Raw genomic sequence first — 13,059 nt, forward strand, 5'->3', positions numbered from 1 at the left:
TTACATGTACTAATCATATCTTACATGGAGCAGTCTGCTTTAGGAGCTGCCTCTACAGATTTTGCCCTGTAGCCAAATGTAATATAAAAGATGGATGAGGGTCCTTGTCATCTTGGAAGCAAAGCCAAAAAATGGAAAGAGGTTGAATGCTGACGTCATTGTGTTGAATTGTTATTTAAAACCATAATAAATCTTCAAATAAGAAAACTAACACCTTTGTTTTTTTGTTACCCAACTACTTTGAGGAATGTTTCCATCACTTGCAACCAAAATAATCCCAATATATCCAATGAATTAGAAATATAATAATTTAAATTTAATATAAATTGGATAAAATATAATCCAGCATATCCATTGCTCCTTCAAAACAATCTAAGTATCTCACCTCTGCAACTGTACTCATTCCATTTCCAACTGGTTTTTCTTTTCCTAAGTGTTGAACTCTTTTCCATCCTTCAAAGCCTCTCTTACCATCAACTAAATGAAGCCTTTTCTGATTCCAGCAGCATAATAACTTCTTCTTTTGCACTCCAAGAATTTTATTTTCACTTCTCTTAAAGAATTTCATACTCTGGAGTAACTGCCTCTTCTTTCCTTTTGTGTCTATTATAGCACCCTGTATCTTGCAATGGTAGACCAAATACATAATTGATTTTACCACATTGTATAAACTAGACTATTAACTAGTTTCTCAGAAGACTGCCGATGTTGATCTTAGCTAAAATGTTAATATTGGGGCACCGGGTTGGCTCAGTTGGTTAAGCATCTGACTTCAGCTCAGGTCATGATCTCATGGTTTGTGAGTTCAAGCCCTACATCAGACTTTCTTTCCACTGTCAGTGCGAAGGCTCCTTTGGATCTTCTGTCCCCCTCTCTTTTTGCCCCTCCCCTACTCAGTCGCGTACTCTCTCTCAAAAAAATAAGTAAACTTAAAAAAAGAAATAAAATCATTTGGTCATTAAGAGAAGATTTAAGAAAAATAAAATGTCAACATTATGTGAAAAAGAGAAGTCAAACCTTGGCTTCACATCTCCATGTTTATGGGATGAACTGGCAGCATCAGGCATTTTCTGATATCCCCCATCGCTGGTCATTCTGGATGTCATTTTTGGGGTAACAGAACATAACCTCCCTAAAAGTATAAAACGAAAGGTTACAAATCCATCGCATTTCATATTAAGCACATAGCCTGTATTTTACAGATGTACTCTGTAATCTGCACTACCAGAAGTCAGGACACTCAGCTTCCCAGATCTTGCAAGAATATTTGCAGCATACTTTAATAACATATATATTCTACCATTTCAGCTGTATCTCAAAACATCTTTGGAGTGTTATATTTTACTATTTATAATCAATCATGTAACCCAGTTTCAAGAAACAAAACAAAGAATGAATTCAAATAAGAATTTTTTTGCATAAAGATCTAGCAAGGTGTTGTGAATTCCTAATCTGAGCTTATTCTATGAAATGAAAATGCATTAGTCATTTTATATCTACACAGCACTCAAATGGGAGAGGCAGATTCTATTTTCTAATGCTTGGTTATTAAAATGTATTTTAGATGAAAGGCATAAAATGCTTATTTCCACACAAACTACTAGATAGCAGAATGAATAGAGTCATCATGCTCATGAAAATTGCAAGCACCTGAGAGAGATACCTATTCAGCCAAAAGAATGCTATAGTATTTATCTTTCAGAATAACTATTTTCTAAGATTATTTTTAATTAGCTAATGGCTTTGGTTTGCCAAAATAAAGCGAATATTTGCATAATATCTTAACAGTTTATACTTTGATAATTATCCCTGGCATGGACTGAATGCTTGTGTCTTCCCAAAATTCATTTGTTGAAACCACCCCCCCCCCCAACCCATGTGATGGCATTAGGAGATGGGTCTTTGAGAGGTCATTAGGGTTAGATGAGGTCATGGGTTTGAAGCCCTCATGATGGGATTGGCATCCTGAGATGAGTCACAAGAGAGCTGTGTGATGTTGAAGACGCAGCAAGGAGATAGGAAGCAGGCCCTCACTAGACACTGGATATGCTGGTACCTTGATCTTGGACTTCTCAGCCTCCAGAACTGTGAGAGATAAATGTTTGTTGTTTAAGCTACCCAGTCTATGGATGTTCGGCTACAGCAGCCCTGAGGGACTAAGGCAATCCCCATTTTATATTTATGGAAAATGAAGCTAAGAGGTAATACATCAAGCACATGATGAAGCCAAAAGCCTGTGTCTCATCCCCAATGACCACATGACATGTTATACAAGTGTCAATAAATTTGCTGCTCATGAAACTCTTTTCCCCAGCTTTTATTTCATACCATAGACACCCTGAGGTTTCCAAAAGCTGGTCTCTTCTGGAGCTGCTTGCTCGGCACAGCCTTGTCCTTGGGGATGGGTACCCCTCTCACTTTCCATAGCTGCAATGCTGTCCCCACCATCTCTCCACTCCTTGGTCTTTCTGTCCAGGCTGGCCACTTTGGACCTACCCTTCCCTTCTGGAGATGTGACTACGGACTCTGATCTGCACATTCCAGGCCCCCAGAAAAGCAAAGAAGAGTTCCTCTTTTCTGAAGAGAGACCCTTGCTCTTGTTCAACATGTGTAAATAATAGAAATACGTCTCCAGCACACTGGCCCCTTGCTCTGGTTTATGTGGTTGCTCATCACTCCAGGAGAGGGTATCACCACCATCTTGGAATGGGAAGGATCCTTTCAAACCAGTTTTGGAAACATCTCTGGAAATGGGGTGAGTTGAAGGGAGTGTCTTTTCCATTTGCTCATGACTTGCTTGTCTGGTGACTACTTGGGGTGCCTGTACTGGTCCACCGTCCATCTTAGTAGATGGCAATTGGTCAAACCAAGCACTGCCATGTGCACCATGTGCATTTGCAGCGGGCCCATGGAAGACATTGGCACCCAAACTTCCATGAAACGCAGCATTGTCCAAGGGGCCCTCTGACACATTCAGTGAGAGGCTGGAAATTTGAGGATCCAAATAACTCTCAGGATGTGTGAGGTCAAATTGTTTCCGAGTGATCATAGGAAGGCTGCTTTTAGTAGAGCTCTGCATGCTTCTGTTTGGCTCACCTCTTGGCACTCTCCCCGTGAGAGTCCCCTCTACTCTCTCCATGATGGGATGTTCCCATTCATTTTTGTGTTTAATATCAGTTTGGAGGGACCCCAAAGCGAACCTCACATTATCTGATTCCTTCCTCCTTCCACTGGAGCTGTGACTGGGGGATATACTTGGATCTCCAGGCAGTCTCTGGATGGAGTTTTCACCTCTGGAGCTGCCAGACTTGAATTTTACTGTGAGATCCTTGGGGCTCCTCAGATGGGACTCCTCTGGTCCTCTGCACTCCTTCCTGACTTCAGCCTGCAGGGGTACCTCCCCAGGGGAGGGAACACCACTTAGCACCATGGTTCTTGATGCTAGTGTGCTGTCACTTGTGGGAGACAAAGCAATTCCTGAAAACCCTCTACAGTTCCTGCCTAGAACACACTTTCTAGGTGTTCTCTTACTTTCTCCAGCTTCATCCAAATGTTTCTCCTCTGAGCTATCAGTGAGTGGAGTCTAGAAGTAACTTTTTCTGGGTGAGCTCTGCCTGGTTCCCTCTAAAATCTTACTTTCTTCAGAAGTGCAGCTGAGTGGTGGCTGGGGCCCCAGCCTCTCAGGAAATGCCTCATCCTCACTGGGAATGTGAATACTATTTCCTGATCTGGAATACTTTTCTTGAGCAGAATCTTCCCACTGAAGACTGTTAGGGGGGCACTCGGCAGCTCTTCCGTCCCCCTCGTTCCTGACTGTAGTTTCTTGGCACTCACAAGACTCACTGCCAGGAAAATCCTCCCTCAGGAAGGAACTTAGAAATTCTGAAGACAAGTCCATTTCTGACCAGTTATTTGGGGGGCTTAAAGAGAATATCTGAATGTTTGTTTGTGCACTAGACTGGTCTGCTCTGAGCAGGAGTGGGCAATCAGGTGACTTCAGATGAGCATTCTTTTTATTTCTTGGAGCTTCTGAACTTTGGTATGGGTTAGACCGAGGGAATCCTAGAGAAGCTGTGGGACCCTTCAACCCATCCTCTTTTGGAGGTTTGGGCAAGAACTTCTGAGCCCAATTTATAACATGTCGTAGCTTCTCTGTCTCGGGGACCAAGGCATCAGCCAGCAGCTTGAGATCCAGCTCTGTTGGGGGTCTCTCTCTCCTGGGCCCCTCCTGGACCCTCTGGTCCTGATCCTGTTCTGCTTCTCCAGGCACCACTTTGGACACTTCCTGGAGCAGAGGTTTCTTTTCAATTGCCAAACAACCCAATGACATTTGTAGGCCTCTCAGCCCAAAGGCTTGATTTTCTGAGGGATTCACTCTGGTGTCTTGGGAAGCTGTCCACACTGGTTGGCTGCTATTTCTGGAAGCATCACCTTTGATGATCCCAATGCTTTCATAGTAAGCCACACGCTTGGCTCGTAAGTGCTCTAGGTCATGGGTCCGAGGACTGTCTGCCTCATTCCATGGAGGAGAATGTGCAGTCAGTATAGGGAGTAAGGGATCCATCTGCAAATAAAAAGAGACAATTCAAAAACTAAAAGAAATTCATCAGTGACTCTTCTGTCTACAGTGTGGTCCTACCATATTCATTAACATCCTACAACCCAACTAACATTTTTATAAGAACTTGAGGGCAGTTTTCTAATTATAAGAGCAAGACAACTAACGTGATGAGAAACTAATGTGGTGTGAGAAGAAAAACTTCACCATTAGTATTTTATCATATCCAGTCACGTGATGGGTCTTAGTTACTGAATGAGAAAGGTTAGTTTTGTCTTTTGAGGGGATACATGCTAATTTAGTGAATAGAAAATAGAAGATGATTTTTAAAATAAAGGTAGGCTGGTAGATTTCACTGTTTTTCTACTGCTTAATTTTTTTTTTTTTTTACCAAATATATAAGTTCTTTTTCATTTTTATAAATAGCATAGGAATTTAAAAAGAACAAAAGGCAAAAGTCTATGAAGGGGGGGGGGGGGGAAGAGGACAAGACAGGTAAAGAACATTTATTCAGACCCACTCGGTATAACCATTTCATAGAAATTTATCCTTCCTCCATACCTGGCCAACCCAGGCCAGGACAGAGAGAGACAGGATGGTAAAGACAGACAGAAAGGCTCTAGAGCAAGCAAAAAAAAAAAAAAAAAAAAAAAAAAAAAAAGCCAGAAAGTCACCTCAAAGTCACCTATCAACTGAATAGGCTACTCACCAAAACTGGACTCCTGACAAACCCCCACTTAAGAAAAAATTAAATCATTAGAGTCCTTTATTCCTAATGTAAGGCATATTTCGTAAAACAAAACTTCTCCTTTCTTCATCTCTTCTCTGCCTAATTTGCTAGTCTCCCTTGAGGAAGCTCCAGCAATTTGAAAATTACTGACATAAAAAAATACTCTTCACAAAAATACTATGTGTGGGGTTCTTCGGCATCTTTGCCATACATGGTCAGCCCCAGGAAATTTCTGCGTGGATAAAGCGATGAATGCAAGCACAACAGACACTAATAATTTAGAGATTTGCAGCCTGAATGCATGGCCACGCTCCACACAGTCTCTCCTTTGATCTCCACAGTGATCCTGAGAGCGCTTCAGGTGCAGTAAGTGAGGTTCAAGGGTGTCAGTCATTTATTTAGACACAGACTCACACCTGCCAAGCAAAGACCAACAGTCACATCTTCTGTTCCATCCAAGGTGCTCAGTGTTAATAACTCCTCACTCTGAACATAGGACCACCCTTCTTGCAAGAGTTCGATGAGAACTGGAACATTTTGAAGGGGCTCTTGATGTTCAAAAAAAACCAAAAACTCACTTTTTCTCTGAATTTCTCACCATCCCTTCTTCCAGGCTGGACATGGCTCTGAATTGATGAAAAAGTGTCTGTCCCAGACATTAGTTGATTAAAAACAAAATGTTTATTTACTTTTGAGAGAGACAGAGAGAGAGACTGTAAGCAGGGGAGGGGCAGAGAGTGGGAGACACAGAATCCCAAGCAGGCTCCAGGCTCTGAACTGTCAGCACAGAGCCCCACGCGGGGCTCAAACTCATGAACGGGGAGATCATGACCTGAGCCGAAGTCAGACGTTTAACCAACTGAGCCACCCAGATGCCCTGACATTGTGAATTTTCTTAATCATTATACTAAAAGTATAAGGACTCTCATGTTTTTGGAGGAAGAAATTTCCGTTGGAGCTGGACTTCTATTCAAAAATACCTTGACTTCACCTTGACCTTGACTTGACTTCACCTCGACCACTCTCTGCCCAGTAGGAAATCAATCTCATAAATAAATGCATTCCTAGGTGTTACTAAATGACAATAAATTGTAATGTCATACAAATGATGCTGACACTAAATAGTACTAAGAGGACACTCTTAAACATGTATTTACACACTTTGACAAATAATTTCTGAAGACACCATGTCTGTCCTGGAAGGTACAGATATTTGAATCAATGAATTTTTTAGAAGAAAGGGACCCATCTATCTTACGAGGCAAGGTAACTTCCACTGTTTTCCATGGTAACTGCACAATTTTACATCCCCACCCCGGTGCACAAAGGTTCTCTTTTCTTCACACCTTCCCCAACACGTGTCTTTTGCTTTTTAATAACAGGCATCCTAACAGATGTGAGATGATATCTCATTGTCGTTTTGATTTGCATTTCCCTGATGATTAGTGGTGTTGAGCATCTTTTCATATACCTATTGACCACTGTATGTTTTCTTTGAAGAAACATCTATTCAGATCTTCTGCCCATTTTTAATCAGGTTATTTTTGTTTTATTTTTTTGCTATTGACTTGTAGGAGTTTGTTACATATTTTAGATATTAATTCCAATCAGGTATATGGTCTGCAAATATTTTCTCCCACCCCAAAGGTTGCCTTTTTTTTTTCTTTTCCTCTCAAAAAAATAAAAATAAAAATAGAACTACCATAGATTCCAGTAATTCCACTTCTGGGTATATATAATCAAGAAATAAAATCAACATCTTGAAAAAAATATCCACACTCTCATGTTCATTGCAGTATTGTTCACAATAGCCAAGATATGGAAATAGCCTAAGTGTCAACAGATAAATGGTAAGAAATATGATACATATGTGAATATTATTCAGTCATAAAAAGAAGGTAATCCTGTCATTTGCAACTTGGATGAACTTGGAGGACATGATGTTGAATGAAATAAGCCACACACAGAAAGACAAATACCACATGATATCACTTATGCGCGGAATCTAAAAAACTCAAATTCATAGAAACCGAGAGTACAATGGTGGTTGCCAAGGGCTGGGAGATGGGAAAATGGAGAGATGTTGGTCAAGGGGTAGAAACTTCCAGTTATAAGATGAGTAAGTTCTGGAGCTCTAATGTACAGCATGGTGACTATAGTTAATGATACTGTATTATATACTTGAAATTTGCTAAGCAAGTATGTCTTGAGTATTCTTACTACCCACATACACACAAAATAGTAACCATGTGAAGTGAAAAAAGAAGGTGATTATAAATAATAAAGAATTGTTTTCCAGCCAGTGCCTTACACTCTGCAGGATTCCAGGCTTGCAAGGAGGATCAGAGTGCAATATAGATTTTATATAGTGGGGTTGGGTGAGGCCAAGGGGACAGCAGGACTGCAAACCCTTGGTTCACTTCAACTAGAGCAGTTCCATTCCATCTGTGGCCAGATTGAGACCACAGGGTGCAGGCTCCACTGCACACCAGGTGGAGCCCTCAGACTCCCACTAGCGCTCATGGGGTGCCATCGCCCACCTCTGACCATTCCAGCTTACCGTGATCACTTCTACCAGTGACACCACTGTCTGTACTACTGCTCGGAAACTAATCATGCACTGCTTCTTGAACCATGCCTGTATGGGTCGCTTGACTTACTACTGCTTGAATTATTTTACTTTTTACCAAAACATTTATTTGGAAACAACTGGCACTTACGGAACAGTTACTGGTACAGTAGGAACAGAGTGACCAATCACCCCCATTTGCCTGGGACAGAGATGGTTCCCAAACACACAACTGTCAATGCTAAAACTGGGACCATCCCAAGCACACCAGAGTGGTTCAAAGAAATTTTTTCCCGAACAGTAAGCTGCTAACCTGATACTCCACCACCTCTGACCGCTGAATATGTTAGTGTAGATTTTATAGGAGCTAGAACATTTTCTTTCATAACGTAACAAAATAAGGAAAATAACATTGATACATTATGACTATCTTATTCTCAGATCCCACTCATGTTTAGCAATTGTCCCAACAATGTCCTTTCTAACAAAAAGATTCACTTCTGACTCATGCTTTGCATTTAGTTGTCGTGTTTTCTTGGTCTCCTTTAATTTAGAACAGTTCCTCAGTCTTTCCTTGACTTCAGTGACATTTTACGGTAGCCACACCAGGTTTCTCTGATCAGCCAGGGTCCAAGTTCCTTTGGGGCTCATGTTGGTTGATCAGTTATTTCTGGAGCATCTTCCACAAGACGATAGTGTGCTCTACAGCACACTAGGCCAACAGTGCCTGTCACTTGTTAGAGATGGACTCTGATCCAGAGAGAGTAGGACCACAGCTATGCCCACGGGCAATAGTGGTCAAGTTTCAAGGGAACTTGAAAGTGAATTCTGGAAGCCCAGTGCTCTTGCCACAGCTTTCTGACTGTAAACAATGATGGCATAAAGACCACTGTCAGGAGGTTGTATGCCAATGGCCTCAGAAATCCAGAATCCAGTAACTTAAAAGGGGAGTGGGAAACCCCGTGCGTGTGTGTGTGTGTGTGTGTATAATATCTATCTATATCTAAAAAATTTTTTAATGTTTATTTTTTTTGAGAGAGAGCACAAGCAGCGGAGGGGCAGAGAGAGAGGGAGACACAAAATCCAAAGTAGGCTCCAGGCTCTGAGCTGTCAGCACAGAGCCCGACGTGGGGCTTGAACTCATAAACCGTGAGATCATGACCTGAGCCAAAGTCAGACGCTCAACTGACTGAGCCACCCAGGCGCCCCAATATATCTATATCTATATCATGGTCCAGTCCAGGGTATCTATGGAGAACCATGTAATCACAATAACACAATAATTACTAACACATGGCTTTGAAAACAGAGGCACAGAGCCGCTAAGTAACTTGCCCAGGGTCACACGGCTCATAGGTGGGAGGGCCAGAGTTCTTGCTCTTAACTCTTGTATATACTACCTCCCACTTAATTATTTAGTTGGCTCTGCATTGACATAACCAATGAATAGCCCGAGTTGACAGGTGACTAATTCAAATACAAACAGATTGGCTTGCCCGTTGGAAAAGAAAACACCTGAAGCTAAACAGAAAAAAAAAATGTTTCAAAGTCATTGGCTGGCAAGGACTTAAGAGCATGGTGCAGAACTGGCAGTGGCAGTATATGCAGATAACAGATGCCTCCTTAATAGGTCTGTGTCTCATTCCCTGGTAAATGCCAAGATTTCTTTCTAGACCTCAGTGCTTCCTTGTTTCAATACTGTTTTCTTGCAATCTACTGAAATCTTCAAAGAATTCAGCCCTACCTCCCAGCCCCTCCTCAGACTGCGGTCTGCACATGCCACCTACAGGCATAACAGGATGCTGGTTTTCTCCAGAGCAGCCAACAGGATTGCTTAACTCACTGCCATCCCTAAAGACCCTAGAAGGCAGAGCAGAAGTCGAGGTAGAGGCACAAAAACTAGAGACACTGAGAGACCCATCACAGGTGAATAAAGGAATTGGCAACCCAATGGGAGAGAAGAAAACAAAAGGGTCAACCACATTAAATTAACGGCTGAGAAAGTAGGAGAGTTTATCGGTTACAACCTGGAAGCGGAGCATGGCTTTTACCTAAAGCCAGATCACAGGTGCTCTGGTAAATGGTTAGAGTGCAAAAGAGAAACTTCTAGGAAAATAAACCTGGAAACACGACACACACAAGACCCTACATATTCCACAGCAAACCTTTTCCCCACAAATCCATCGGCCCCCACTACTGATCCTGGTGCTTACACAATACCTTCTTAGTTTCAAATAAAATAACCTGCAATTCCATCATAGCTTGCCTGAGGAAGAAGTTGATAGATAAAAACACTTCCAGTTTTCCCAGCCCCTATTTTCACGTAGAAGCTTCAGTAATCTCTAAGCCGAGACCCAAGTGAAACAAGTCTGCCAATGAGGAGCTTTCTCGGGCTTAAGCACTTTGCCATTATTTATAGGCTTTCTCTCTCCCATCATGCTTGTTGACTGGCTAAAGAATAATATATCCACAATCATGTTTTCACTTTTCATTTTTCTCTTAGAAAAAAAACATTTACCTTCCCCTCGACCACTACTACACCATTCCAGATACTCCAGCAGGTAGTGTGGTATGTTGGAAAATTGCGGATTTTGGATTCTGGCAAACAATCCTGAGTTTAAATCCTAGCTCCATAAGTGATCAGTATCTCTTGACCCTAGTTCCCTTATTCATTAAAAATAAAAAAATAAATAAAATAAAAAGAGGGATAGGGCACCTGGGTAGCTCACTTGGCTAAGAAACCAATTCCTGATTTCGGCTCAGGTTGTCATCTCATGGTATGTGAGTTCGAGCCCCACATTGGGATCTCCGCACTGACAGTGGGATTCTCTCTCTCCAAATAAACTTAAAAAAAAAAGAGGGAGATAAAGTGAGGCTTACAGTACTTCCCTGTCTCAGCGTACAGAAATAAGTGGGGGATTATATACCCTAGGTGCCCAGCCCAGAAAAGGCAATCATAAATCTCCATTATGTTTCCTGCTTCTCCTAATTTATACGACAAATGCAAAAACTCTGAAGCACTCATTCTCACTGTTCTTTATTCATTTGCCAAGCTTTCCTGGGAGTCTTCTGTATGGCAGATACAGCCCTTACCGTATGGATGCCACCATCTCTGTTCCTGTGGAACTACGATCAAGGGAAGGGGGTGGGGGCAGAAATGAAACAGCTCGCTGATAAATTAATGAGGGGGTGGGGCTTGAGTAAAAGCTCTATTAGGGCAAAAGAGAATGAACCTAAATTCAGGGTACTGCATGTGACCGTGTAAGCCAGACCCCGAGTGGGTTTAATTCTGAACTCCACCACTGAGCAAGTCCCTGAAATTCTCTGTGCCTCCCCATCGTCTTTGATAAACTGGAGATAATCATAACTCCCCATTGGGTTACTGAGAAAAGTGAACGCTAACACCCCTTCCTAGGGTTCCCCGCTTCTCTGCAGCACTCACTGTGCAAATCCACAGGCTTCCTCAGAGGCCTAGATTTCCATTAAGCCTCCAGGCATCTTGAACTTACCCCAAGGAAACACTTGTGAGGTAGTCCAGTGGTCATTACCAAACAAACAAACAAAACCACTGACATTCCTCGCCCCAGGGTAGGACCTGACTAGCTGACAGATGCAGACCCAGCTACCTATGGGCAGCTCTTGAGGAGTATGCTCAAAACCAAGGGCTGACAACAGCAAACCCAGCACTTCTTAAAGCTATGGCTCTCTCCTAAGGGAGGTTGAGTGGAAACAGCTGGGGCTCATTGATTAGAATTACCAGTTTCAACCCAGATGTATCTGCTTCACAGTTTTCACACCCACACGGGCGCCTTATAAACCTGACCTCCTCCATCTTGGTTCAGCTGAGGCTGCAGCCCCTTTGGAGAGAAAGGCGGGACTGTAAGGGACAGGAAGTCCACGGTCTGGGAATCCCCTCCCTGTGGCGGATTACCAGCATAACTGCATAAGCCACGCACCTGAGTGTCCTGGTGGATCACAGGAGGACAGTGCAAAGGTAAATAGCTGAGGCAAGTAAGAAATCGCGGTGTCTTATAGCCAAGGGGTCGGTCTGTCCCAAGGATTTGAATTGACCATGAAATGTTACGTAAAGGTACTAGAAAAGCATGTGTGCCTCTTCTCCCACCTCCACCCCTAACAAAACCAAAACAAACAAACAAAAAAACTCTTAAAGCTTATTTTAAATAAGAATGGGCACAAGAAATACTCAAATCTATAATAATAGTAATAATAATGTTACTTCTTAGTCTGCCTGTTCTGGACCAGAATCCTCTTCTCCGTAGGGCAGTGGGCGCAGGAACAGACAGGTGGAACCTGACACAGTCCTAAGGAAGCAGCACGCAGTGCGCGGCCCGGGTCACCAAGGAAACCGCGGCGGCGGCGGCTGTGGCGGCTGCCGGGCGGATCCGCGGCGGGTGGGAGGGGTCGGCCAGTAGCTGCCCCCGGGAGCAGCGGGAGCAAAGCTGCTGACTTCTGGGTTCCATTGACCCGCGAGAGCTGGGCCTCTCCCCGGGATCCGGAAACAGAAAGTTGCTTCCCAACTCAGAATGTCCAGATCTGCTAGGGGATCAGAATCACCTGATTAGAGACCAGAATCTGGTTTAGAAACCCAGACCCCAGGTATCCACTTCTGGCCTGCTAAATCAAAATCTGCGCAGCGAGGACCCAGAATCTGGATTTAACCAGATGTTATTGAAGGTAGGGAGGTTGGGAGGCACTGGGTTCGCCTATTATTCTTTATCAGCACTCCCTCCCCCTCTCCCCCACCACCTCCTAATAGTAAAAGAATCTGCACCCAATTTCCTCCCCAGCGGCTCTCAAGGTTGGAGGGGAGGGTTTCCAGCTGGAAATGCAGAGTACCTTCAGTTCCTTGAACTAAAACGTAAGCTGATTGAAAGCGTCGCTGCTTTGTGGGTTTCCCACTTGGGGGCAGCCTAGTCCTTTGCTCCCGTTCATTCCGCAAAACAGTGGCCCACGTGTTTATTCCAGTTTATTTCTGCTGCAGTTTTAATATAAACTGTTCTAGAAAGCCGAGTTTAGATGCAGAGAGAAAGGGGCGGGGTCTCCTTAGGAGGAATGGGGCAGTAGCAGAGCCTGGGGCTGTAAATATATGAAGCTTTAGCTTCAATTCCTGGTTTACATTTAGGATTCAGAACAAAGAATCTGTGCTTGTAAAGCTACGTTCTTCTTAAGAATAATGCATGT

General features: G+C 43.0%; 1 protein-coding gene across 1 annotated transcript; it reads right to left on the reverse strand.

Moving 5' to 3' along the window:
* Positions 1 to 3,074: 3,074 nt before the first annotated feature.
* LOC128778677 (uncharacterized) lies at positions 3,075 to 12,469 on the reverse strand. The gene is made up of 2 exons (XM_053908628.1): positions 12,095 to 12,469; positions 3,075 to 4,564 (listed from the first exon to the last, which is right to left on the reverse strand). The coding sequence occupies exon 2, from the start codon at positions 4,562 to 4,564 to the stop codon at positions 3,584 to 3,586; it is 981 nt and encodes a 326-aa protein (XP_053764603.1). The 5' UTR covers positions 12,095 to 12,469; the 3' UTR covers positions 3,075 to 3,583.
* Between the last annotated feature and the right edge of the window lie 590 nt (positions 12,470 to 13,059).

The sequence above is a fragment of the Panthera pardus genome, unplaced genomic scaffold (assembly GCF_024362965.1).
Source record: "Panthera pardus isolate Hobbes unplaced genomic scaffold, ASM2436296v1 HiC_scaffold_20, whole genome shotgun sequence".
Classification (NCBI taxonomy): domain Eukaryota; kingdom Metazoa; phylum Chordata; class Mammalia; order Carnivora; family Felidae; genus Panthera; species Panthera pardus.